Consider the following 25214-nt stretch of genomic DNA (forward strand, 5'->3'; position numbering starts at 1 on the left):
CCCCACAGCATTTCTGCGTTAGCTGATCCTTGCTGCTGGCTGACAGGGATCACACAGGGCATACTGAGCTACTCTTCCTCCTCCTCTCCAGAAGCAAAGTCACAGTTAACGAGGCATCAGGGCAATTCCTAGTTACTGTTCTGCATGTTTGGGCAACTATTGCTCACTCACAATGAACCAGGATAAGGGGGTGCTGGCAGGCCAAGGGGGCAGAGTCACGGCTGTGTGGTGCTGGGGAGAGCGCGGAACTGCACCTTTGCGGAGCATCCCTGGTGCTTGTCAACAGGGCTGTCTGCTTGTTCTGGAGACACTGACATTCCTTCCCGGGTCATGGCCTTTCTGCTTCCCAACCCTTTGGGTCTGCCTTCTGTCCCCCACACTGTTGTGGGAGAGCTGCCTCAACTCTGCACTTGACTCACCTTGCCAGTGAATTTGTACCTGTTTTCTGCAAGCACGCCTGGCTGCAGTGAGCCTGGTGAAATCCTGGCCTGGCTGCTGCTACCAGAGCATTGCACAGTCCTCAGCTCTAATTTCCACACATAACTCCACCTCCCGCCCACAGTGCTTGTCTCAGCTGGCACAAGGATTTTTCTCATGCGCCCATTTCCACACTCGAACGAAGCACCCGCCTGTGATTTAAACACACTGCAGAAAAAGAGGAACCCGGGCACATTTTGGGCCTGAACCGGTCCCACGCTGATCAATGGCGGTGCGCCTGTGCTTTCCTCCACACGGCATCGCTCCCACCCCGCAGTCAGACCCAGCTTCCCAGCAAACTGTACCTTGTCTTAACATCAGGCGCACTCTCTGGGGAGCCAGCTGGGTCTTGTCCTCCAGAAGGGCGTTCTTTAATGGGATGACATCGCTTTCTGGGAACACGATGTCATTTGCGTCACATCCCCTCTGCTGCAGCTGCTCTTTGGTGTCACAACGAATGGAGTCTGGCTCGCCCGCTTTGGTGAATTTCTGTGCGTTGCAAAACCAAAGGGGGAAGAAAGGAAAATCCTGGCTGAGCACAAGCCATGTTAGTTCAGAGACCTGCCCAAGCGAGTCATTCGGACAGCTGGGAACAGGGGGCACAGAAAAGATTAGAGTCTACTGCCACCAGACCCTCCCAGCTCCCGCCCCCAGCTCCCCTCCCCCCCCCTCCCTCCCACACCCACAAGCACAGCTCTGGAGCTGCAGGGTTTGGTAGTTAACCACTGGCCTGGCCATCAAGATGGAGGAACTCACTCATCAAGGAAACAGGGAACATCCTTTCTCAGACAATGTGACCGTCTCATCTTCCGGCTCCCCGCCGCCCCTGCCCATCTTGCACTGTTCCTGCACTCGCTCAGCCATGGATTCCATCCCCCATCCCAGGAAATAAACCTCCTTGCGTTCTGCATTAACCCTTCATCTCCCCATGGTGAGAGGTCAGCAAGGGCCCAGATCACCAGCTGCAGGGAGTCTGGGGGGATGCCTCCATCGGAGCTCCCAGAGCCCAGGAGACATTCCTGGGAGTGTCCATCTCCCCCTGGAACAGCAATGGGAGACAGACACTCCCAGGAACGTCTCCTGGGCTCATGGAGCTCCGATGGAGACTCCCTCTGCCTCAGTCTGGGACAGTGGGAGATCTTCCTGGGGACCCCTTGGCACAGCCTCCCCTCTCAAGAGCAGGGTGACTTCTGCGGAGGAGTGAGTGTGCCCAAGCACCGTCGCAGGTGTGTGTGGGGCAGCTGGGAGGCCAGCACAGAAGTTGAGAGCTGGTGCAATGAAAAAAAATGCAGACCTACCAGTTTCTTGCACCAAGCACAGCCGGGGCCTGACTGGATGCAGTCCTGACAGGTGCTCACTTTGATTTTGGGGCATTCCAGGGCAAGAGCTGTAACAGAGAGGGGTGGGGAAGAAGCGTGACGGGAGCTCGGCTGGCCCACGAGGGAGAGGTTCAACCCCTGGGGACAGCCCACCGCCACCCCTGGTGTGCACCAGCCCTAGTAACTCCATCTAGATAAACTCTTCACCCAGACCACACACACTGCCCTGAGCCCACATGGCCAACAATAAGAACAGCAGTTCCGCTGAAGCCAGGCATGAGATCGGGAGAGGAACCAGTCCTGACAGGCCCCTTGCGAGCCACAGTGTGGCTTGGCAGTGGGACGTCCAAGTGGACATACCACTAGAGTGATTTTACAGATCAAACAGAAACCCTGTATTGAAACTCCTCACACTCAACACTCAGCAAAAGGGCTGCACTTCTGGAGGAGGGCTCTCTTATTTCCATCTCAGAGTGGCTTACTCTAGTTTAGGTTCATACCTGATTAGGCTAAACTGAAGTAAGGGTGTCTACACACAAACTGGGGCTGGTGTAATGAAAGCAGTTTGAAAATACCCTCAGTTAAAGTGGTACCAGTTTTTGTGTAGATCTGGCCTGCGTTCCATGGATTTATATAGAGGCAATATGATATTTTCTGTCTTATTATCTATCCCTTTCTTAATGATTCCCAACATTCTGTTCCCTTTTTTGACTGCCGCTGCACAGTGAGTGGGTGTTTTCAGAGAACTATCCACAATGACTCCAAGATCTCTTTCTTGAGTGGTAACAGCTAATTTAGCCCCCATGAGTTTATCTGTAGAGTTGGGATTATGTTTTCCAATGTGCATTACTTTGCATTTATCAACACTGAATTTCATCTTCCAATTTGTTGCCCAGTCGTCCAGTTTAGTGAGATCCTTTTGTAGCTCTTCGCAGTCTGCCTGGGACTTAACTAGCTTGAGTAGTTTGATATCATCTGCAAATTTTGCCACCTCACTGTTTACCTCTTTTCCCAGATCATTTATGAATATGTTAAGTAGGACTGAGCCCAGTACAGATCCCTGGGGGACCCCACTATTTACCTCTCTCCATTCTGAAAACTGACCATTTATTCTTACCCTTTGTTTCCTGTCTTTTAACCAATTACCGATCCATGAGAGGACCTTCCCTCTTATCCCGTGACAGCTTACTTTGCTTAAGAGCCTTTGGTGAGGGACCTTGTCAAAGGCTTTCTGAAAATCTACATACATTATATCCACTGGATCCCCCTTGTCCACATGCTTGTTGACCCCCTCACAGAATTCTAGTAAATTGGTGAGGTATGATTTGCCTTTACAAAAACCACGTTGACTCTTCCCCAACAAATTATGTTCATCTATGTGTCTTACAATTTTGTTCTTTCTTATAGTTTCAACCAGTTTGCCCGGTACCGAAGTCAGGCTTACTGGCCTGTAATTGCTGGGGTCACCTCTGGCATCACATTAGTATCACATGATCATTAGCATCACATTAGCTATCCTCCAGTCATTTGGTACAGTAGCTGATTTAAATGATAGGTTACAGACTACAGTTAGTACTTCTGCAATTCCACATTTGAGTTCCTTCAGAATTCTTGGGTGAATAGGATCTGGTCCTGGTGACTTATTACTGTTTAGTTTATCAATTTGGACCCAAACCTCCTCTAATAACACCTCAATCTGGGACAGTTCCTCAGATTTGTCACCTAAAAAGAATGGCTCAGGATTGAGAATCTCCCTCATATCCTCAGCGGTACAGACCAATGCAAAGAATTCATTTAGTTTCTCTGCCATGGTCTTATCGGCTTTGAGTGCTCCTTTAGCATCTCCATCGTCCAGTGGCCCCACTGGTTGTTTAACAGGCTTCCTGCTTCTGATGTACTTATGACATTTTTTGCTATTCCTTTTGGAGTCTTTGGCTAGCTGTTCTTCACATTCTTTTACACTTCATTTGCCAGAGTTTATGCTCCTTTCTGTTTTCCTCATTAGGATTTAACTTCCACTTTTGAAAGGATGCCTTTTTGCCTCTCACTGCTTCTTTTACTTTGTTGTTTAGCCACGGTGGCTCTTTTTTCGTTCTCTTACTAGGTTTTTAAAATTGGGGCATACATTTAAATTGAGCCTCTACTAATGGGGCCTTCTTATTAATCTCCTCTCTAAACTGAACAAGCTCAGCCTTTTCAATTTCTTTTCACCTGGATGCCTTTCTATGACTCAATCCAGGGGCTGTCAAACTTCATTGCCCCGCGACCCCCTTCTGACAACAAAAATGACTACATGACCCCAGGAGGGGAGACCGAAGCCTGAGCCCGCCCCAGCCCCGCTGCCCTGGGTTGGGCCAAAGCCTGAGCCCCATTGCCCCAGGCAGAGGGTCAAAGCCCCAGGGCTTCAGCCCCAGGTGGGGAGCTTGTCACCTGAGCCCCACCACCCAGGCAGTGGGCTGGGGCTTCAGCCCTGGCCCCAGCAAGTCTAAGCCAGCCCTGGCGACCCCATTAAAACGGGGTCGCAACCCACTTTGGAGTCCCAACCCACAGTTTGAGAACTGCTGCTCTAATCATTCTCAATACCTGTCTCTGAATCGTCTCTAATCCTGATATCCCATTTCTGAGGTGGGGTTCCCAGAACTGAACACACTGTTCCAGGTGAGGCCGTTTCATTGATTTGTATAATGGCGTTATAATATTTTGAATATTTCCGTCTATCCCATTTCACATCCATGCATACTGGATGGGCACAAGACTCATGAGTGGCAAAGCCGCAACTGAGTTGGCAGGTCATCTCGAACAAGTGCCAGTTCAGCCTTAGGTCCACGTCACACAGTCACGAATTCTGTTTGTGCAAGATGCTCAAAAGGAAGCTTTTGATACTTAAATTTTACTAAAGTTATTTTAATTGGCTCTATTTCCCTTCTCCAGAAGTCCAGCCTCATGCCGTTACCGGGAGTCCAACTGCACTGGCCTCAGACGAAGAGAAAAATTATAATGACTATGTTTTGGAAACCTCTGAAAATGATCTAAAATAGCTCCTTTCTAATCATGGAGTCACAGCTCTAAGGTCTGAGATCTTGTCATCTGCCAGGGCTAGAAACAAGAGCCTACAGATTCTAGCCCTGGAGGTTCATGCGATATTGCATGTAAATGAGTCACTGGTTCAGCGGTGGGTTTTGTCCATCCCGAGCCTTGGGCAGAGATCATTTGGGAGCACATGGGGCGGAGGAGGAACAGGTTCTGTCGCAGGGTATTCATTCTTTTTACATGACAGCTGCTTGAGAGCCTCCCGGTGGTTTGCAATGTTACATATCGTCTCAGCAGAAGGAGACTGAGCAGAGGAGACTGGCAAAGGTGTACGTTAAAGGTAATTAATGCACGTCTCTGCAATTCATCAGATTCATGGATATCACCAGCCCATGTGAGGTCCCTCCAAACAGAAAGACAGCGAGAGGTCTTTGTGAATTGGTTTGCCCTTCACTGGGAGGCGCTGAGCTCCCGGCTGTGCCAGGGCACATCAGCTGAGTAAGAGCCCACAGCAATGTGTAGGATGCAAAGTGCTGACCCGATCGTCACGGTAACAAAATGCTTCCCTGGAAAGCTATGTCTTGGGGGGCCTTTTCCCTCTGCCTTTGTGTTACTAACTGCGTAACACGCTTCGGGGGTTACTTTGCCTGCAAACAAAGCAGCAGAGACAAGTACTAGCTCACCTGTTGTCGCCAGCAGCAGCCCAGCCCCAGCCAGCAGGAAGCAGCAATAACGGGTCATCGCCTGCAAGATGAAAAGCACCACAATGACGTTTCAGGGCTCAGAGCCCACCAGGAGAGCTGCCCGGAGGAGTCCCTGGGGATCACGTGTGAAACGGCTGCAACTGAACCAGGCCACCGCTGCAATGATAGCGGCACCCACTGGGATGCTGGAGGCCGAATGGAGGAGTCAGAGAACAGAACAAGCCAAATCCAGGTTAGATCTCTGGGAACGGAGTGTAAATGGGTCTGACACTCTCACTGAGACCCAACTGTGCACGAGTCCTTCACCGACCACTTTCTCAGCCACACAGCAGAGTAACTTCTGCATAACAGTTAAACAGGAATCACGAAGGGCCAGATCGTGGGTGGGGTTTCCAAAAGCACCAGAGGGAATCAGGAGCACAAGTGCCCCACCGAAAGTCAGCGAGACTTGTGCTCCTAACTCCCGTAGGCGCTTCTGGACTCCCTGGCGGTGGTTTAGGCACAGCCCTGAGCAAGGAAGTAGGAGGGGTAAGTCAGCACGGCTCTTGGAAGCAAAGAGAGACGGGGAAGGGGAAGGGATGGAAAGAGGGAGAGATAGTCTGGTGTTCTGTGGACTACAGCCCAGTTCCTTCTTGCTCTGCATGGGAGCCAGAGCTGACTTGGCTTCACACAGGGATGTGACACATCCAAATCCAGCACTAAGGGCCAGACTTCACAAGCTACCCAGCGAGCCTCCCACGGGCACCTGTGGCCGAATGGGACAGAACCTCACCAGCACCTGGACGCACGGGAAGGGTAGGACTGGAGTTTGAGAGGTCCTGCTGCTCTGTAAGTGAATGCTGAGGAGGGGCAGAGCCCTGGCCGTGGCTGGCAGCCATTGGGGTGCCATCTGAGGGCTCCCACGGGAGTTCACACGTGGGGTTTGGCACTGGTGGAGCACCCACTGGGACTCAGAGCCGCCCATGCCCGTTTCCTGGTTCCCTGGCGCAGTCACGGAAGATCCCCTCCGACTCAGAGCCTGTAGGAGGGTCAGGGTGCACGTTCGGTGCCTGTAAATTGGACTGTATGTGCTAATGGGGGCCAGACAGCCTATGGCGAATGGCGTGACAGCAGGCTGGGGAGAGTGCCAGACCCACAGGGCTTGGGGAGTGTCAAGCGACTGGACGGGGGAAGTGGGAGGTGGCAGAGTTAATGGGGGCCTAGAAGAATCCCAGTGATGCAGACTCCAGAACTGAGCCCAGCACCTTTCCAGAGATGTGCCCCTCAGGACGAGCTGCCATGGGAGTGAGCACGGCTGAGCCACACACCCACAGGCTCAGGGTATAACGGGGTGAAGGCAGGGGGAGGGCACCAGCTGTGTGTCACATGCAGCAGTTGGATCTGCGGCTTTGGCTCTCTCCGATGCCCCTGCGGCGCCAGGAGGTCGCCAGCTACACTGCCCAGCACCGGCAGGAGCTTCCCCGTGGCGCAGAATTCCTGCGCGCTGAGCATCTGTGCCCCTACGGTCTATGGCTCAGCAGCCCGAGCGTTTAGGGAGCCCTCTAGGCGCCCAGAGCCAGCGGCCGGCTTTGGAAGGGCCCCGTGGCCACGACCAGGGCCGGCTCCAGGGTTTTGGCCGCCCCAAGCAGCCACAAAAAAAAAAAAAAAAAAAAAAAAACGCGATTGCGATCTGCGGCGGCAATTCAGCGGAAGGTCCTTCGCTCCTAGCGGGAGTGAGGGACCGTCCGCCGAATTGCCGCCAAATAGCTGGACCTGCCGCCCCTGTCCGGAGTGGCCGCCCCAAGCTTGCCAAGCTGGTGCCTGGAGCCGGCCCTGGCCACGACACCGAGTGCCGCATGGAGGACCTGGCTCCCCGGCAGTTCATCCCACAGGGCAGGGTGGGCTCTGACTGGGCCTGGACCTCTGGGTGGCCTGGGCCCGGCGCGGTCACGGAAGGTCCCCTCAGACTCAGAGCCTGTAGGAGAGTCAGGGCATCTCCCAGCCTCCCACACTGTAGCCTCCCTTCCCCAGCTGGCAACAGGAGGTGGAGACCCAGCTGATTTAGATGGGACCCTGCAACCTCAGCTCAGTACGCGCCCCCTCTTTTGGCCCCCCTCCCAGCTCCTCCCCTTCCCCAGGCATCCCAGACCCCACTCCCTCTCAGCCCTCCACCTCCTCTGGCCTTTCCCAGCACCTACCCTATAGGCCAGGGGTGGCCAAACTTCAGCCCTGCTCCTGCTGAAGCCCCGAGCGCTGGCAGGCAGGCCCCGTGGGGCTGAAGCCCCAAGCCCCCCTCCCTGCTGGGAAGAAGCCAGATGCAACACCAGGGATGGCACGCGGGGTCACGTTTTTGCCAGGGTTTGCTGACCCTGCTCAGACACTTGCCACAGGGTCCCCACCCTGCACAGCAACTGCTGGGGCCAACAAGCTGGGAGCTGCAGCCGTGGGAAGAGGCGGCAACAAACGGCTGGGAGGGGGGGTGCTGCAGCTTGGCCACCCCCCAGTGTAGGCTATTCTGGGCTCTCTACTTCTTCCTTTCCTGAAGGTGTCGTGTAAAACAAGAGTAAACTGGAGCAGCTAAGGAGGGGCTGCTGCCGGCACACGTCCCCCTGCACCTCCTGGCCTAGCCATGCTGCTGGCAGCTTGCGTGCTCCGGAGCACTTCTGCAAATGCTGTGTGAGCAGCCACCCCACGCAGCAATGCCATCAGGTGCTGCCACCACTGGACGCAGCCCCGAGAGTGCCCCGGGCTGCAACCTGGGGGAGGGCCCTGTGGCTGGGGAAGCCACTCATGAGCTGTGAAAACAGAAAATAAAATCCATTTGCACAGACCTGCCCTCAGCACATCCCTCTGCAGCCGCGGAATTGTAAGTGAAGCCACATCCGCCTGCCTGCGCTGAGCAGACCGCCGAGAAGTTCCAGGCCCTGCCCTGTTGACAGGGTGGGAGAGGCTGGGTTTGTCTTTGTGGCTGTGGACACAGGGGGTCACGTGGCAGAATGGTTCCTCTCTGCTCCGGGGCCTCCACAGCGCCCAAAGCCTGTAACTTCCTGCCCTGAGGTCATGCCGAACGCCCGGCGTATGGGGCTCTAACCACAAACATGAGATGAGAATTTCTAAACTCACTGGCTGGGATGGCGGGGGAGGCAGCCCTTTCCTGAGATAAAGGGGAGTTTCTCTCCCGAACCAGCCCTGGCTCAGCCAGCCGGCAGCATTCCCGTGGAGCAGGGCCCCGAGCCAAACCGCGCTGCTCTCAGCAGAATGGCGCACTGGGGCCGCAGGGAGTGGCTACCAGGGCTGTGTAGCTGATACAGAAACACAGGTGCTGACTGCTGTGCAGCTGTCAAGGAGCTTGGGGAACTCTCCTGTAGGGCTCCCCCTCCCCCATCGCTTCTTTCTCCTCTCTAAAGTCTTCCCCTCGTACCATTGTGATATAGCAGGGTACGATGCAGACCAGTGAGTAGCTGTGTCCCCTGCCCCCTGACTTGGGGGGCCCTTTATACAACTTTGCTGCTGTAGCCTCCAGTCCCGGACTGCTCACAGCCTCCCAGCTATGTTTAAATTACTCCCAGCTATGTCTGTGGGTGCTGCAACCAGCCTGGGTTATACTGCAGGGTGACCCCAATACACCCCAGTCTTACATTTCCCCCAGAAATGTACGTCCTGCACCGCCCAGCCCTCCTCTGCACCTACGAGCTTGTATACAGTCCATCATTTAATTACTAGAAGTGATACGCACATATCCTGTTACCCCAAATGCAGTCTCCCAGACAGTTCAATTCAAACAGGACTAGATAAAACAAGTGTATTCACTACGGTGAGATTGATTTTAAGTGAATACATGGGGCATACAAGTCAGAAATGGATACAAGAAAAATAGAGATAAAGCCATAGGTGAGTGATAACTGCTGATAGTGGGGGGCACAATGGCAGTGCCTCCACTCACTACCACAGCCACCGGCAACTTCCTCGTGACTGCCAAGGCACCCTCCAGTAACACCCTCTTGACCACAGCGCCCCCCTGACCATGGCACCCTGGGTGCTTGCCCACGTCAGCCATCCTTAAGGCCAGCCCTGCCACAGGCTGGCCTTAGGGAAAATGGCACCTTGGGCAAACTTGTATATTGGCATCCTGGCCCTCGCTGCCTCCTCCTGGTCCCCTACCCATCTCCCCTGGTCCCTGATGGCTCCCTCCGGCCCCCCAATCCTCCCATTGCCCCTGGCCCCCACTGCCTCCACGCCTCCATCACCCCAGGCTATTCAGATGGCTAAACCGTGTTCAGAAGCATGTCAGGTAAAATGACTGTTCATAACCAGGTCAGATACGATAACATGTCATAGGCCATGTCTGGGAAATGCACCATGAGAGAAAATGTCTTAACATTGGTAAGTCGGACTTAGCACCTAGTCTAGATGGGAGCGAGCTGTATTTAAAAAAATGTTAGCTGGGCTCCTGGCAATCACCGAGTTCTAACAGGGTTCTAAACATGACTGTCTTTGTCTACACTAAGGCAAACTTGTGTTTTAACAGAATGCTGGTTCTGGTGTATTGTGAAATCTGTGTTAAAATTTTGACCTATCACTTCAATTCTCAGGGCTTTTCCTAGTTCTGCTTGCAGGCGAGGGGCTCTGTATGGAAGCCGGGCATCAGAGTCAGCGCTACAGTCAGCCTGGAGCAGGGTGGGTTGGCTGTTCCCACGGGGTATGTGTACACTGCAGTGTAAGCCCAGGGTTAGTAGCACTCAATTTAGCAGACCGTCAATGTGTTAACCTAGGGCTTGAGCATGTACAGCAGCGCTGGACAACATTTTCCAGACGGATGCAGCTCACTGTTGTAGACATGGCCAGTGTGGCCCCAAAGCGCTGATTGCTGCAAGGGAGCAAGGAAAGAGGAATTAAGTAAAGAAAAAGGAACAAAGAAAATAAAGGAACATGAGCGTTACCCTTTTTAGTGTTACCAGGAAAATAAGTTTGAAATATCCTTAAACTCCTGCCTAGTACCAGTGAATGATTCCCCCATTGAAACACAAGAGCAATTTCGCTCTCAAATGAAATGTCCAAACTGTGTAGCTCTGATACAAGAAAGGCGCAAATAAACGAACTCTTTCAAAGGCACTTAGGCCAGAGCAGTAAACACACTTGCTACAGAGATCCCTGTTCAAAATGTAGTGACATTTTTTAAAACTCATCAGCAGACACAAAGGTGCGGAAGAAGGAAACTCGCTAAACAGGAGCGAGAGAGACCATTATTTGGAGGAGAAGACGTGCAGGAAGTGGATCCTGGATTCCTCAGGAGGATCGTGACCCCAGCCCCAAAACACTCCAAGAGGGGTGAGGAAACTGAGGCGGGGAAATGTGTGTAGGTATTTATGGATTTGTCTAGATCTGTATATTTCTTGTGCTAGCTAAAGTAAGGCGTGATTGGTTTGGGGGAACCCCTACAAAGCCTCCATGTCTGTCTCCTTCCACTCTCATGTGTCCCTGAAGAGGTGAACTGAAAACCCGGAGTGCTCCCAAGGGTGGAGCTCTGGGAAAGGGTTATGTGCTAAGCTACTGCGAGGCTTGGGGGGGCGGCACTTGTCCTGGGGGCGGAGGGCAGCTGGGCCGCAGGGTCTCACTTCTGTGAGGGGGTTACAGACAGAGAGCCTGTGCCCCACCAGAGAGGCTATGGCGACCTACTCAGAGCATGGGAAGCTCAGGGTCACACAGGTCTGGCCTGCTGGCACTCAAACCCACACTGGTGAGTGTGCAGTGGGAGGAGGCTATGTGACGCTCGCCCTCCTGCAAAGCCTCAGGGCAGCAACCCAAGAGGAGCAACCGGAACAGAGGAAAACAAAAAAAGCAAAAGCCACCAGTCGGCAGAGGTGAAGGGCAGAGTCTGCTCTCAAGGCCCTAGCGTCAGTACTATGTAGCTGTTACATGGCATGGGGAGGGGTGCCTTGAAACATCCCAGAGTAGTTCCCTCCCATGGTTCCCACAGACCAGTGTCCCCAAAAGAGGACACTGCTGGTGGGGGGGGGGAATGGGGTACAGCTGGGGGGGTGCTGGAGGGGTGCGTGTATGTGTGTCCTGGGAGGGGTACCTGGGGGTGCTGGAGGGGCGTGTGTGTGTCCTGGGAGGGGTACCTGGGGGCTGCTGGAGGGGCGTGTGTGTGTCCTGGGAGGGGTACCTGGGGGGTGCTGGAGGGGCGTGTGTGTGTCCTGGGAGGGGTGCCTGGGGGTGCTGGAGGGGCATGTGTGTGTCCTGGGAGGGATATCTGGGGGGGTGCTGGAGGGGCGTGTGTATGTGTGTCCTGGGAGGGGTACCTGGGGATGCTGGAGGGGCGTGTGTGTGTCCTGGGAGTGGTAACTGTGAGGTACTGTAGGGGTGTGTGTTTGTCCTGGGAGGGATATCTGGGGGGGTGCTGGAGGGGCGTGTGTGTGTCCTGGGAATGGTAACTGTGAGGTACTGTAGGGGTGTGTGTGTGTCCTGGGAGGGATATTGGGGGGGGGTGCTGGAGCGGTGTGAGTGTCCTGGGAGGGATACCTGGGGGTGCTGGAGGGGCGTGTGTGTGTCCTGGGAGGGGTCCCTTGGGGGTGTTGGAGGGGCGTGTGTGTGTCCTGGGAGGGATATCTGGGGGGGTGCTGGAGGGGCATGTGAGTGTCCTGGGAGGGATATCTGGGGGTGGTGGAGGGGGGGTGTACTGGGAGGGGGTATTTGTGGGGTGCTGGAGGGGGTACCTGGGGCCTCACTCCCAAGGTGGGGGGCAGTGTCACTCCCTGTCATGGAGGCAGGGCAGCTGGAGCAGACTCAGGACGCAGCACCAGCTGTCCATCATTGCCTCCCTGAGGGACTCTCCCCTTCCCTAGCGCCGGGAGCTGGGGCCTGGGTGCGCGGGGTCCAGCAGCTGCCAGGGGCCAATCAGATGTGGCTGCAGGGAAGGGGCAAATTGGGAGGTGGACCAGTTGGTGCTCTTTCTGAGTTGCAATGTCTGCTCATGAACAGTGCCTCTTCCGGAAGAAGCTCAGAGTTACGAACTGACCAGTCAGCCACACGCCTCAGCTGGAACCGGAATTACGCAATCAGGCAGCAGCAGAGACCAAAAAACCAAAAAGCAAACACAGTACAGTGCTGTGTTAACGTAAACTGCTAAAAAGATAAAGGGATAAAGGGAAAGCAGCAGTTTTCTTCTGCATAGTAAAGTTTCCCAGCTGTATTGAGTCAATGTTCAGTTGTAAACATTTGGAAGAACCTCCATAACGTTTTGTTCAGAGTTACGAACAACCTCCATTCCCGAGGGGTTCGGAACTCTGAGGTTCTACTGTATTTGGAAAATCCGCCGGGTCAGAGGAAGCAATGTCTGGGAAAACCCGGACGTATGGTAACCCTACCCACAGACCACTTGCTGATGACCTGCCTGCTCACACAGGCTTGCTCTTCTCTTTGTTTCCAGCTGTTAAATTACATCTTAAAAAGCTAAACAAACAAACCAACCTTGAAAAGCGCTGCTAGGATTATTGTCCCATGTAGGTTGTTACAGAGAAGTGATGTGGGTCTCAGCTGGGAAGGCGGATGGTCTCTGTGGTTGGGAATGGAGGGGACATTGGCTAGGAGACTACATTATGAGTCACACCATAAACATCTCAGAAGCCTTGAGCTAGCGAGTGGGCACGATGGATTAGAACACAGTCGATTGCCACACAGCCAGGATTGCAATACCCCCAGTTCAGGGATTTGACAGAAGTGGCTGAAGTTGCAGAAGGAAAGAGATTTGTTGTTCACATAAGTTATCTCCTGCCCAGTTTCACAATGAGGAGAGATGTCTCCCACCAGTGTGTGCAGCATTACACAGCATCACTGCAGGGTCTGTATCAGGAAGGCCACTGTAGCCCTTACTTAGACATAACAAGTAGTTTGCTGAGGCCCTGGACCCTCCCTGAGGGATAAAGACAAAGCAGCGGCTGCATGGTTGGAAACTTATCACTGGTGTCCAGCCCCTTCCCATCTGGCTCCCCCACCATGTGATGTGCTCCTTCCTCTTACTGAACTCACCCCTACTGTTATGTACCTCCAAAGAAAACCTAGAGAAATTAGCCATATCAAATTCGGGTCTGAAAAGAGAAAAAGTCACTCCCTGGAAAGCAATATTTCCACAGGCCTTTTATCTGTGGCTGGTAGTGGGCAGGGCCTGCATGAGATGAATGGGGAACAGCACCAAGACAGCCAGTTTTTTAGAGAACCAAGGAGCCTTCCCCAGTTGGCCTTCAGCTTACACAGGCTGGCAGTTCGCTAGCTCACTCCCTGAGAAGCAGCCGGCTTGGTTCGCACGAGGCAATCTCACTGGGCTCTCTGGAGCTTGTTCCACAGGGTTTATTTTATAAGCAGGCCTTGAAAACCTTTCAAATGTTAAAGGCTACTGCTTTGCCCCCAGAATGGGAGGAAATTTCCTCTTTGTGTGCACTGAGGTTTTCTCCCGGGGGGGAGCTGGAGTAGCTGGGGAACTCCCCCTGGGTCCTGGACACAGTCATAGGGCACTGGTGTATGCCGGGGGTACACAGAAATGCCTGGCTCCTTTCGTTATTCATACACACCCTGGCATAGCTCTTTGCTACCAGGCTTGGCTTTTTGAGGTGGGGGTGACACAGGGGATGGATCATTATGAAAAAGAGTTGTTAGCAGAGGGCTAGGGAGAGTGGGGAAGGAAGAGTTATAAGCTCTTTTCCCCGGGACTGGGCAAAATTCAGCCCTGAGCAGAGGGCAAGAACTAGGGCCTACAAAAGAACCAAACTGGGCATGTGCTTTCTCTGAAAATGTGTGAGGCCTTTTCTTTTCTGCTGGTTGGTTATCAGAAATTCATGGCCTGTCTAGGCCTGACTGGAGTGCAAGTCAGGAGAACCACCGACATGGAAGCTGAGCTCAGGGGGAGCTCAGGACTGTCTGAGTTCTCTATTTCTGAGCACCCAGTGAACGCCAAGGACTAACTAGCATTTAGGACAAAGGAAGCCTTTGTTAAAGAGTCAATGCCCACAGCCCTACAGCTGGCGTGTTAAGAACTGCCAGACATCCCTGAGGTGTCCCAGAAGTCTTCACATTGGCACACCAGCCATTTCTGAGGTAAAGAACAAACAGAGTTTAAAAAATTCAGGCTCTTTCTCCATCATAAAGAAGCAGGTTGCTTTGAGCCCATTTTGAGGGTCAGTGGGATCTAGTGGGGTGTTGGCCTGGTGCGGGGCCCTCTGCACCACAGCGCATTTCACCCATTGTGAGTATCTTTTCTCTAATATCTGAAAAGGTTCCCTTGGCTGTGTGGACCCTGCTCCCCCTCCCAGGAGCCTGGCTGGTTTTCAGCCATTGTTTCTTGTCTAAAAGCCATTTTCAGCTCATTTTATGTTTTAAAAACTAGCCTGGGAAGAGAGTGCAGTCATCAGCTGAATGCCCTCCACGCTGAGTGAGCTCACAGCCCTGCCACAACCCACAGACAGCTGCAGAGGGGGTCAGTTTAGAGCAGTCAACTTGTCTCCTCCAGATCTTTCCTTCCTTCCTCCCCCATAACCACACCCCAGATGCCGCTGCTAGTGTTCCCTTGCCTACCCACCAACTCGTTATCGGGGGTGGGGAGGGATGACTTGCCCCAGCTGTTGACTGTCAGGAGCATTAATGGCATTGGCATTCCCATTTCTGAAGTGCCCGTCTGTAGCACTGTGGTGCTCTTACAGCCACTTCCCCTAGTAGTAGGGGTGTGCCCCAGAAGCACCGCCTGACTCAACTTGTTTTCTACCTCACAGCCACTGTTAGGGCAGTGGATCTCCACCAGGGGTATGTGCACCCCGGGGGGTACGCAGAGGTCTCCCACGGGGTACATCAACTCATCTAGATATTTGCCTAGTTTTACAACAGGCTACTGAAAAAGCACTAGCGAAGTCAGTGCAAACGCAAATTTCATACAGGCAATGACTTGTTCATACTGCTCTATGTACGATATGCTGACATGTAAGTACAATCTTTATAGTGCAGTCGATTTATTTGATAATTACATGGCAAAAATGAGAAAGGAAGCCATTTGTCAGTAATAGTGTGCAGGGGCACTTTTGTATTGTTATGTCTGATTTTGTAAGCAAGTAGATTTTAAGTAGGTGTAACTTGGGGTACACAAGACAAATCAGCCTCCTGAAAGGGTTCTGGTTGTCTGGAAAGGTTGAGGCCCATTGTGTTAGAGGAATGCCTGCACGGCTTACATTGCACCCTGCTGATGCACAACCAGGTTTCCTGAGCAGGGGTCAGACATAAGTTGGCAGCAGCTTGGACCCTTGTAGCCCTGTCCCCACAGCCTTAGTGCCTCCTTTTCAGAGACTGGGCCAGGTTCAGTCAGGGGAACGGGGTCCCACCCCATTCTGCTCTCCTCCAGTTCCAGTGTGATCTCAGGCTTTTCTGCAAAGTCAGACACAAGCTCCTCATGGTAGGAGCCTTTAGGCTCTGGGGGAAGGCGAAGGAACTGACTTGGTCAGACACTGCGCAGGCTGGTCCCATTGCAGGCAGCTTTGCAGGGGCTCTGGCAGAAGAGAAGAGAGATCTCTCAGCCTCTCTCCCTGCAGGGGAATAGAGCTGGCTGTGAGCATTGCCAGAGAGACTGCCTCATGGCCTGTCATGGCACTGAGAAGATCTCTGTGGTTAATGACTTCTTCCCCATGCTTTTGGGTTGGGTTTGTGTGGGGGTGCTGGCCTGTGCTGCACAGGAGGTCAGACTAGATCAGTGAGTTGTCCTGTGTGGCCTTATACTCCATGACTAACAGCAGCGTCACCGACTCGCTGTCCCAAAGGCACGCCCTCACAGCTCTCTTCGGGACACCAGTGGCCTGTGGGGTGACTTGGCTCTCCAGACAGTTGATACTCACTTCCATTCCCCCATCTTTCAAACCAACAACGTCCCATAAATCAAAAGCAATAAACACAAGAGCTTCTGCCCCACCTGGGCTTCTCTTCAGTTCCACTCTCCAGTGGCCACAGCAAACAGAACAGAACTTCTGCCCCCTTCTTGGGCTCAATTCTCTGCAGATGCTTCACCCCCCACCGCCCAGGCCCTGCAGAGTTCTCCCCTGCTTTTTGTATAGAATGCTGCCTCCCGGGAGGCCCAGCTCCCCTCAAACCTCTGATCCTCACGGCTTCTTCTCTGGCATCCTTTCTCCTTGTCTGCCTCTTCCCATCTAGTGGCCTGGGGCGTGGCCTTTTCCAGGGCCTCCTCTCCAGCTTCCCTCTCCCTACAGGGGACCTCCTCCTGGCAGCTCATTATAGGGAATACCTGTCTCTGATTAGTACACAGGGCTGGCTGGCTAGCCACCCGTAGTAATACCCTCACTCCAGAGCGCCCCTGTCACAGCCCTGCTGGAAGCTATTCCCAAGGTACCTGTGGTTCAGTGCGATCCGCACCAGCCAGACTCCAGTTACGAACGCCTGAGCCCTGCAGGCACCATTTGATGCGCTAGGTCAAAGAAACAACCAACATTGAAATATTGCTCTTGTTACAAAAAGGGGGTTTTGTCAGAGTGCTGACGTGCAGCTTCCTCCTGAGACACTCTGAGGAGGTGTGAAGTGCAGGCTTCCACATGCTCTCTGCGCTGCCTCGCATCGTACCAACACTCACACCACAGAGCTGCTCGGACCCACGGCGGGCTTGGCTGGCGGTGCACTGAGACAGGTTCACCCCTGCTGGGCCCCAAACTCCCTGCATCAGTGGGAGGCCACGGCACGGGGATTCATCACCAGGGCAGGGCAGGCTGGGTTTCCATCGCTGTCCTCCCTTCTGGGATTATGGCAAGGCAAGGCTGTTTTTCTCTCTCCAAGGGGATGTAGCAGCTGCACTGGGAATGCAGTGAATCAGTGCCACACCAGGCTTTCCCCGTCATTAGCTGGCTGCATGCGCTCCAGGAGCCGGGAGCTGGCCCTTTCCACCACTGCATGTCCTGACCGGGCAGACGTTCCATCCCAGGACCAGCTGGGAGGTTACATTTTTCTCACTCTCCACTTTCCAAATACAGAATCACTTCAGCTTCCCGTGCACTGAATCCTGTAAAAGTTTCTTGCTCCAGAAAATGTCGGAATGTGTTCTCCCATTGTTACCCAGCTGCACGACTCGGCCCCTGCAAGCACACCAGCCCGAAGACAGGACTCTAAGAACTGTGTTGTGCAGCATCTGCTCTGAGTTTAGGCTTGAGTGATGTTACACATTAATGTCTAGGTTGCATCAGTTACAACTCCAGCACATGGGGTTCTCCTCAGACATATCCTAGGGGGCATTGCTGAGTTTCCATGCTTGATTGGGAAATTTCAATGTACAATTAACAAGTCTGCTCTTCTCTCACTGACATAAGGGCCAAACAAGGCCTTTATTCTTAAAGGTATTTAGGCTCCTAATTTGAAATCAATGGAAGTTAGGAGCCTAAATACCTTTGAAGATCTGGGCTTAATGGTTCAGTGCCTTTTGGTAGCCACACTGCAGCATTTTGATCTGAAATCTCCTGGCGTGTAACGCGGAAGGGAAAGCTGGTGTCATTTCTCCTTTTGCTTAGTTGTGCAATATTGAAAATTTTCCTATTAACTCCTTGCTGACAATACACAGTGCCTCGCTCTATCATAGCTAGTTATGGGGCACCCCGTGCTGCAGGGTCTCAGAATCTTTACTGCATGTTCCCCATAGCACTCTTGTGAGGCAGAGCTATTAGTCCCACTCTGCTGAGGGGAATGGAGGCCAAGTGACTTGCCCCCGGTCAGACAGGAAGCCTGTGGCAAAGAACTGACCCTGGGTCGCTGAAGTCCCTCACCAGTGCGCTACCCACTGGACCTTGGGCCCACCCTCTTAGGGGCAGGCGCTCATCCCTGCCTCACTACCAGCTTTCCACTGTAAGCCCAGTTTTGCCATTGCTGCCAAAGCCAGAGGGGAAGGTTCCTTTTGACCTCAGAATTGTTCCTGGAAAGGAACTGAACAAGGTGTTTTTTGAATCTCTGGCCAGGGGGTGAGGGCTGTCAGTCACACTCTGGAAATTCTTGCAATGCTTTTTTGCCACCTCATCTCAACAACAGCTTGTCCTAAAGACTTTCCCCTGGTGTGATTACTGAGGGCTTGCTGAGGCCTCGGGCTTTCAGGAACCTGCTTCAGGGTTTGGGGCACTTCCCATTCCCCGCCGACCTGGGTCCTAGTGGTCTTCAGAGGCCTGACAGCCCTGGGGAGTGCAGCTTTGTGGTGGGTATCGCTACGGAGCTGCCAGGGTTGTGTTCTGTAGAGGCCCCCTCTCCCAAGCCAGCTGCCAATCTGGGCTGCAGTCAGGGGCAGACACACAGCCACTCACCGGGCTCTTCCCCGGAGCCTCAGCTTGTTCTTTCTCACTGGTTTCCCCGAAGTAACGTGAGAGCAGACGGCTGCTCTGTGGGTATGAAAAGCACAACGCTGTCAGGACGCAGGAGAGAGCTGCATTAGCCCGCAGCCGGAGCAGGGAGCTGGAAGCCAGTAATGGCTGCGTCCTGTTCCCAGCCTCTTCCGATTTGACTCAAGCTGCTTACCTGATGGACTCATCCTCACAGCCCCGCTCCGTAAGGTATCCTTAACCCCACTCTACCAAGGGGCCAGCCCAGGCTCCGAGCGGGGAGGTGACTGGTCTACAGGCACACGGTATGTTGGGGGCAGAGCCAGGCTTTTCCTTCTTCCAGTCCATTAACCTAGATCACGACACTGTGGTCCCCTGCCCTTCCTCTCCGGGTCCAGCCCGGGGCAATAATGCTCAGCCGTATACTGCATAGCGGGCTAGGAAGAGCAATCATTTCAGCCAAGTGCAAGGAACGAAGAAGCAGGTCACACAGAGAGGCTGGAAAGCAGCAACTCTGAGAAGGGCGTGGGGTTCCTAATGCAGAACTGACTGCACACGAGCCCTGGAGAAAATGGCTACCCTAACAATAACAACGAGGAGTCCGGTGGCACCTTAAAGAGTAACAGATTTATTTGGGCATAAGCTTTCGTGGGTAAAAAACCCACTTCCTCAGATGCAGGTTTTTTACCCACAAAAGCTTATGCCCAAATAAATCTGTTACTCTTTAAGGTGCCACCGGAGTCCTTGTTGATTTTGTGGCTACAGACTAACACGGCTACCCCTTGATACCCTAACAATACTTGCATAGATTGTGGTACCGATAAAACCTCATTGAATTTAAATGAATTGAACTGATCTTAAGTGATCTTTTGATGTATTAACAGTGGACTAGCAAGTAAGAGCAGGGATTTGGTATTGCCTCTGTGTTTGGCACTGGTGTGATGACTACTGGTGTCCACATTTCAGGAAGGGTATCGAACAATTGGAGAGGGTTTAGAAGAGAGACTTGCAAAAGATTGGGGTATGGAAAACCTGCTTTTATGGTGAGAGAATAAAGGAGCGCAATCTTTTGAGCATATCTGAGAGAAAGTGAAGAGGTGACTTGAACAGCATCTGCAAGTACCTCCACAGAGGAAAGCTGTCTGATACTAGAGGGCTCTTTAATCTGGGAGACAAAGGCAGAATGAGGGACTATGGCTGGAAATTAAACGCAGACAAGTTCAAACTGGAAATAAAGAGAAAGGTTTTAGCAGTGAGGGGAATTAACCGTTCGAACAGCGCTGCGAGGTTGGTGATGGATTTTCACCACCTGACATCTTTAAATCAAGATCAGATGTCTTTCTAAAAAATACATTTTAGCTCCACAATAATTTATTGGCAAATCACTGGGTGACATTCTCTGGCCTGTAGTTATACAGGAAATCAGACTAGATGATCACAATCTAGTGCTCTTCTGGCCTTTAGATCAAGGACTCTGAACATTTATTTCACTTTGAAAGTAGAAAATGCTATCAGAAATGTTGTGTATTGTACTGGTATGCAATATAAAAGAAACTGGAATAAAAATAGAGATGAAACAAACAAAACCAAGTGCCTTCATGACTAAGGCAGGATGTGACTGCTATGGGAAAAACCATGACATCTAGGCTCTTGTCACAAAAAGTCATGTGTTTGCATCTGAGTACGATTCCTCTGCAAATGTTTCCAAATTTGGCTCTGAGTCTGCCCTGGGGAGTAGAAGGTGGGTTTATGGGATTTTGACTACTATTAAGTGGGGCAAAACAATGCTGATTGTAAAATAAAGGCTATTTATTTGACCTGCATTCCCATGCCACACATAACACCGACTCCATTTTGTTTGCCCAAATATTTCCTTTTCTTTAATTAACAATAGAACGTTGCCCCTTTTAGACATTGGAAATGACCTGCCATAATCCTGCCCCTGTGTTGTGTAGCTCTCCTCCCGTTGCTCCTCTTCTCTCCCTGGGCATGTGATCATGGGCGGCGGGTATTGCAGGCAGGGGTAGGCTGTGCCTTCCCAAACAGCCTAGCTTGATGCTGCCCACGCTCAGCCCCCAGGCCAGGCCCCCGCTGCATTCCAGCGCGCTGCCTTGGCTGGCCCAGGCTGGTTGGGGCTGGCTGGCCTGCCTCCCGCAGGGAGTCAGGGCGGCTGGTGCTGGAGCCCTGCCGCCCAGCGCACGGGGCTGGCCACGCCACCCAGAGCCAGGAGTGCTGCGGCACACAAGGGCAGGCCGCGCTGCCCGAAGTATCAGGGCTGGACCTCGCCCCCTGGCCACTTGGCACTGCAGCCAGGGCCCGCAGTGGGGGTGCTATGGGCTCCTGCGAGGGATGAGGGGGACCTTGGGCAGGAAGGGCCAGGGGCTAGCCTCCCCCAATGGCCAGGTCACCAGCCTCCCATGCATGTGATGTTGTACCTGTCCTAGACTGTGAGCTCTTCAGGGCCATTGCATTTGTCTGTAAAGGGCCCGACACATCTTTGATTCTGTATTAACAACAACTGTTAGCGGTGTTCTTAGGTGTCGCATGGAGGAGCAAAGAGAGCAAAGAGCAGGGGACCCATCTTCTTGCCTAGCTCTGCTACCTTCCATCGCGTGGGCAGGCCCCATCCCACAAACACAAAGGAGCCCTGGCTTAGCAGATGGCTGCCCTAGCTCCAGCCGGGGCAGCGCTTCCGAGGTAGTTACATGTGTCACGGTGTCCCGGAGCCCCTCTTAAAACAAACCAACACAGCAGAGGGCATTCCCAGCCAGCCGGTCAGAAAGCAGGAGTAAAGACTGTAGCTACCTAGCAGTACACTAAGGCCAGATTAGGGCCTCTCCCTGGGTGGGGGGGCTGACGTGGTGCTCCCTCTTGGTCCCTGCCTGGACTGAGCAGAACCTCGCTGGGGAGCGCACGCTTTGAAGGTGACATTGACCCTGTTATTGTTCAGAGCACGAAGCTGCAGTTTGATCCTTGGGCAGCCTGTTGACTGTAATCCCACATCCTGTCCGGCTCGCTGATGATCTGGGGTTGGTTCCCAGCTCCGCTAGGGTTCATTACTGAGTGTGTTGGCTTTTTTAATATCTGCATCTGGGTTTGTAACAAACATAAGGGCAAGCCCAGAGAGAGAGCACGCTGAAATGCTAGATGATATTCAGACATAGTTCCCTGTACAGACAGGAAGAATCAGCATTTGCAAATACACCAGTGGAAATTAAAACCGAGAGTCCAGACAACTGGCAAATTTCTCCTTTTAGCTTCTAGGCATAGCTAGAGTTAGAACGCACAAAAATCAGATGGGAGCTCACCAGCCCAGTCTAGCATAGATTGTTACTACACAGGAGCAATCACAAAGCGTGCTGCAAACCATCAGCTTCAGCATGTAACCAACCGGCTGGTAAACCCCTAGAATCTTGGCCATTTTCTGAGCGACAGCTGCGTTTCCCTGTCCTAACATACACTAGGCACTGTTCTGTCCGTGTGCACGCACTGAGGCCCCCATCCCCCACTGCCTTGTTCCTGGGCAGCCATGTGCACCAATGCAGACTGAGTGCCACGGGAGCGTTATCAGACCAGAACGGTGGCATTTTACACCCACCCTGCCCTGCTTCACACCCCCAGGGGCAGAGCAATAGTGCCCTGAGCCCTAAATCCTGCATCTCAATCGTCAACAATTCCATGCTTGCCTCCCCCTCTGAAACCGGGCACGTTCAAGAGCCAGAGTTTGGCTTTAGAAAGGGGCCACCCCCGTCCCGAAGGCAGTGTGAGAAGGCAGTGGACGCTAAGGCTCTGTCTCCGTAGCACCTGAGCTTTCTGTCTCCTCAGCACACTCCCGGGACGCAGGGCAGTGCTGTGGCTCCCCCAGCACGTGAGGCCCAGAGAGCGCCTGCCCAAGGCCACCCAGGACACCTGAGGCAGAGCAGGGAGCTGAATTTAGGCTCCCGCGACAGACTGGTCCAAGCTGTCTGGAACACACATCAGGAGACCGCGGCTCCTTTCTGGAAAGAGCGGAGTGTAACCCAAGCAATATGCTACTATGCAGCAAGCAATTCAATGGGGAAATCCACAGCCGGGCAGAGCTCACCCTGCAAAGCACCAGGAATGGAAGCCCCAGGAAAGAGTTGTTTTTACCATATATCAAGTCTGCTCCTTGGCTCCCGCCCAGCTGCTTGCAGGCTGTTGTGAAATACGTTGCTGGGTGTGAAGTTCCGCCTGAAGAGCGGCGAGGGGCAATCACTTGCTGGGGATCTTTGCAACACGCTCTGCTGCGTTTTTCTTTCTGCCGCTGATATATAGGCAGCCTGTGTGGAACAGGGAGGAAGTGAAGAGTTGGGTGTGGGTGGGGCGGAGGTTTTCGGAAAATACTGAATAGCTGCACTTGAACGCCTCTAGCACTGAGTCTAGTAGCTTCGGGGGTGCGCTGGGGAGTCACTTGGCCTGGGGCTCAGTTCTACCCCTTGGGAAGTTTCACCAAACTTAACATGCCTCTCAGGGCTGTATCGCCTGGCGCTGGCAGGGAAGGGCCTCCATCCCCCCCGAGACACCGCTTCACACTGGCAGCTCCTCAGGGCAGCACATGCTTCCCTTGGTGACTGTATGTTTAGCTCGTACCTGGTGGTACCCAGTAATTGCAGGGGTAATAAACTGGTGCAGGGCACCCTCTGCAGTGCCCTCCCCAAGCAGGCCCAGCAGAGTAGTAAGTGTGGTCATGAATCCACCTCTGCACTGGCAGGTGTCCTGAGCCCAGAGACAGGAGGCCCATTAGAACTGCAGGACCAGGAAACCCTTCCACACTGAACGGGATCGCGTGGAAATGTAACACCATTTTCAATACACGACCTGATCCTATCACACCGGGCGCTGCCCTGGCTCCGCACGGACTGCCAGGTGAGGCCGGAGAGGCTGGGTTTCACTCGGACCCAGGTCCCAGGCACTGAGAGACGTTTGCCACGAGGGCCGTGCTGGGGACTGGCAGCAGGGCATTCTCAGGCAGGGCCAAGCAGGGGCTACGGGGAGCAGCTGACACCTCCCCAGTGCTGGGGCTGCGTGGACAGGCTGAACCCCTGGAGCCGGCTGAGATGCTGCTCGGGGCTTCCCTAACTTTTGCCCTGGCTGCCAAACCCCTGTTCAGCATCCTGAACCGTCAGGGACAGGGAGTGCCTGGGCCACGCCTCCTCTTACCGCTGGGCTGGCCCTGACATGCCCCCACCACATCTCCCGCTCTGGGGCTTGCGGTGCCCTTGGCAACTTCCAGAGGGGTCCCCATGCTGGGCACATTGCCAGGTGCCTTCCCCCTTTGTATTGGCTAGGATGGGGCAATCACAAAGCCTGGTGAAGGCTCCTTGGCTTTGAAATGTACCTTCTCCCTCCCTTCCTAGGTCAACAAGAGCCGGGGGGTAGCCATGTGCAGGGCAGGCTGTGAGGCAGAGCTTTCCCCAGGGTCTCCCTGGGGTGGAGAGCGGGAGGAGTGGGCTGAAGGCCTAGGGGAATGCGGAAGGCTGGGTTGGGAAGGGGGAGCCCCGTGGGCAATAAAGCTGGAGATGGGCGCAGTTATCGGTGTAAATACCTTAGAGCTACTCCACTTGCAGGGCGCCCAGAGCGATGGGGACGAGTGCTGGGCAGTGCATGGAGCAGAGTGGCACGAAATGTCCTGCTATCCGGTAGTCCTAGGGGGAGACAGGAGCCTGGGCAGAGTGCAGGAAGAACCCGGCACTGTGTGTGATGAGATGGGAGAGAGACTTCCTGAGAGAAAAGCCTGCCTTCCGTGTCCCCCCAGCAGGTCGGAGCTAGAGGCACGGCCTGAGGGACAGACAGAGAAGGTTTCTGTGCTTTCTACAATGAGGAAGGAGATTACCACAGAGTCGGACTTGAAACAAAATGTTGCTAGATCACCATGAGAAAATCTCTGATGCAGCCAGTCTGAGGCCACCATGATACCAAAGAATTCTCTCCAGCATGGAAAGCCACAGTTCTCGGAGTTAAACCTGGCAGATGTCGTCTTACTATTTATCCAGCACCAATCCTGTGCTTGGACAAATGCGGGTGCATAAAAGCATTGGCTTTCCACCTGGCCCTGGGAGGCACTGGAGGTGTCCTTAAAGGCAGATAGGGAAACACCTGCCTTACCTTACCTCGTAGCCAAACCCCCTTGGGTTACTGAACAGCATGAGCTGTGGATACCATAGCCTAACCCTTCTATTGCCCAGTGCTAAAAATGCATCACACTGAGTTAAATGATCATTCCTAGTCATGGTCATAGGAAAATAGGAGTTTGGAATCCAGTTGCCATGTTAATCAATTGCGGCCCCATATCTCCTGGAGAGGCACCTCACCCTCCACACCCTAAATCTATTGTACACAAACTCTGCCACGGG

The 25214-nt window shown here is 53.4% G+C and overlaps 1 protein-coding gene across 2 annotated transcripts in view; it reads right to left on the minus strand.

The window, feature by feature from the left end:
• The window catches only part of ITGB2 (integrin subunit beta 2), a 57376-nt gene that overhangs the window by 21884 nt on the left and 10278 nt on the right, over positions 1–25214 (minus strand). The window contains exons 2-6 of one of the 2 annotated variants that reach the window (XM_054044539.1): positions 24407–24506; positions 22972–23141; positions 5510–5570; positions 1776–1864; positions 783–966 (exon numbers count right to left, since the gene is read on the minus strand). In XM_054044539.1, coding sequence (XP_053900514.1) covers positions 783–966; positions 1776–1864; positions 5510–5570; positions 22972–22974 — 337 coding nt within the window. In that variant the 5' untranslated portion in view covers positions 22975–23141; positions 24407–24506. Of the gene's footprint in view, positions 1–782; positions 967–1775; positions 1865–5509; positions 5571–8340; positions 8539–22971; positions 23142–24406; positions 24507–25214 lie in introns of those variants that run through there. The other variant, XM_054044541.1, reaches the window with a different exon arrangement.

This window comes from Malaclemys terrapin, chromosome 11, assembly GCF_027887155.1.
Source record: "Malaclemys terrapin pileata isolate rMalTer1 chromosome 11, rMalTer1.hap1, whole genome shotgun sequence".
Taxonomy (NCBI): Eukaryota; Metazoa; Chordata; order Testudines; family Emydidae; genus Malaclemys; species Malaclemys terrapin.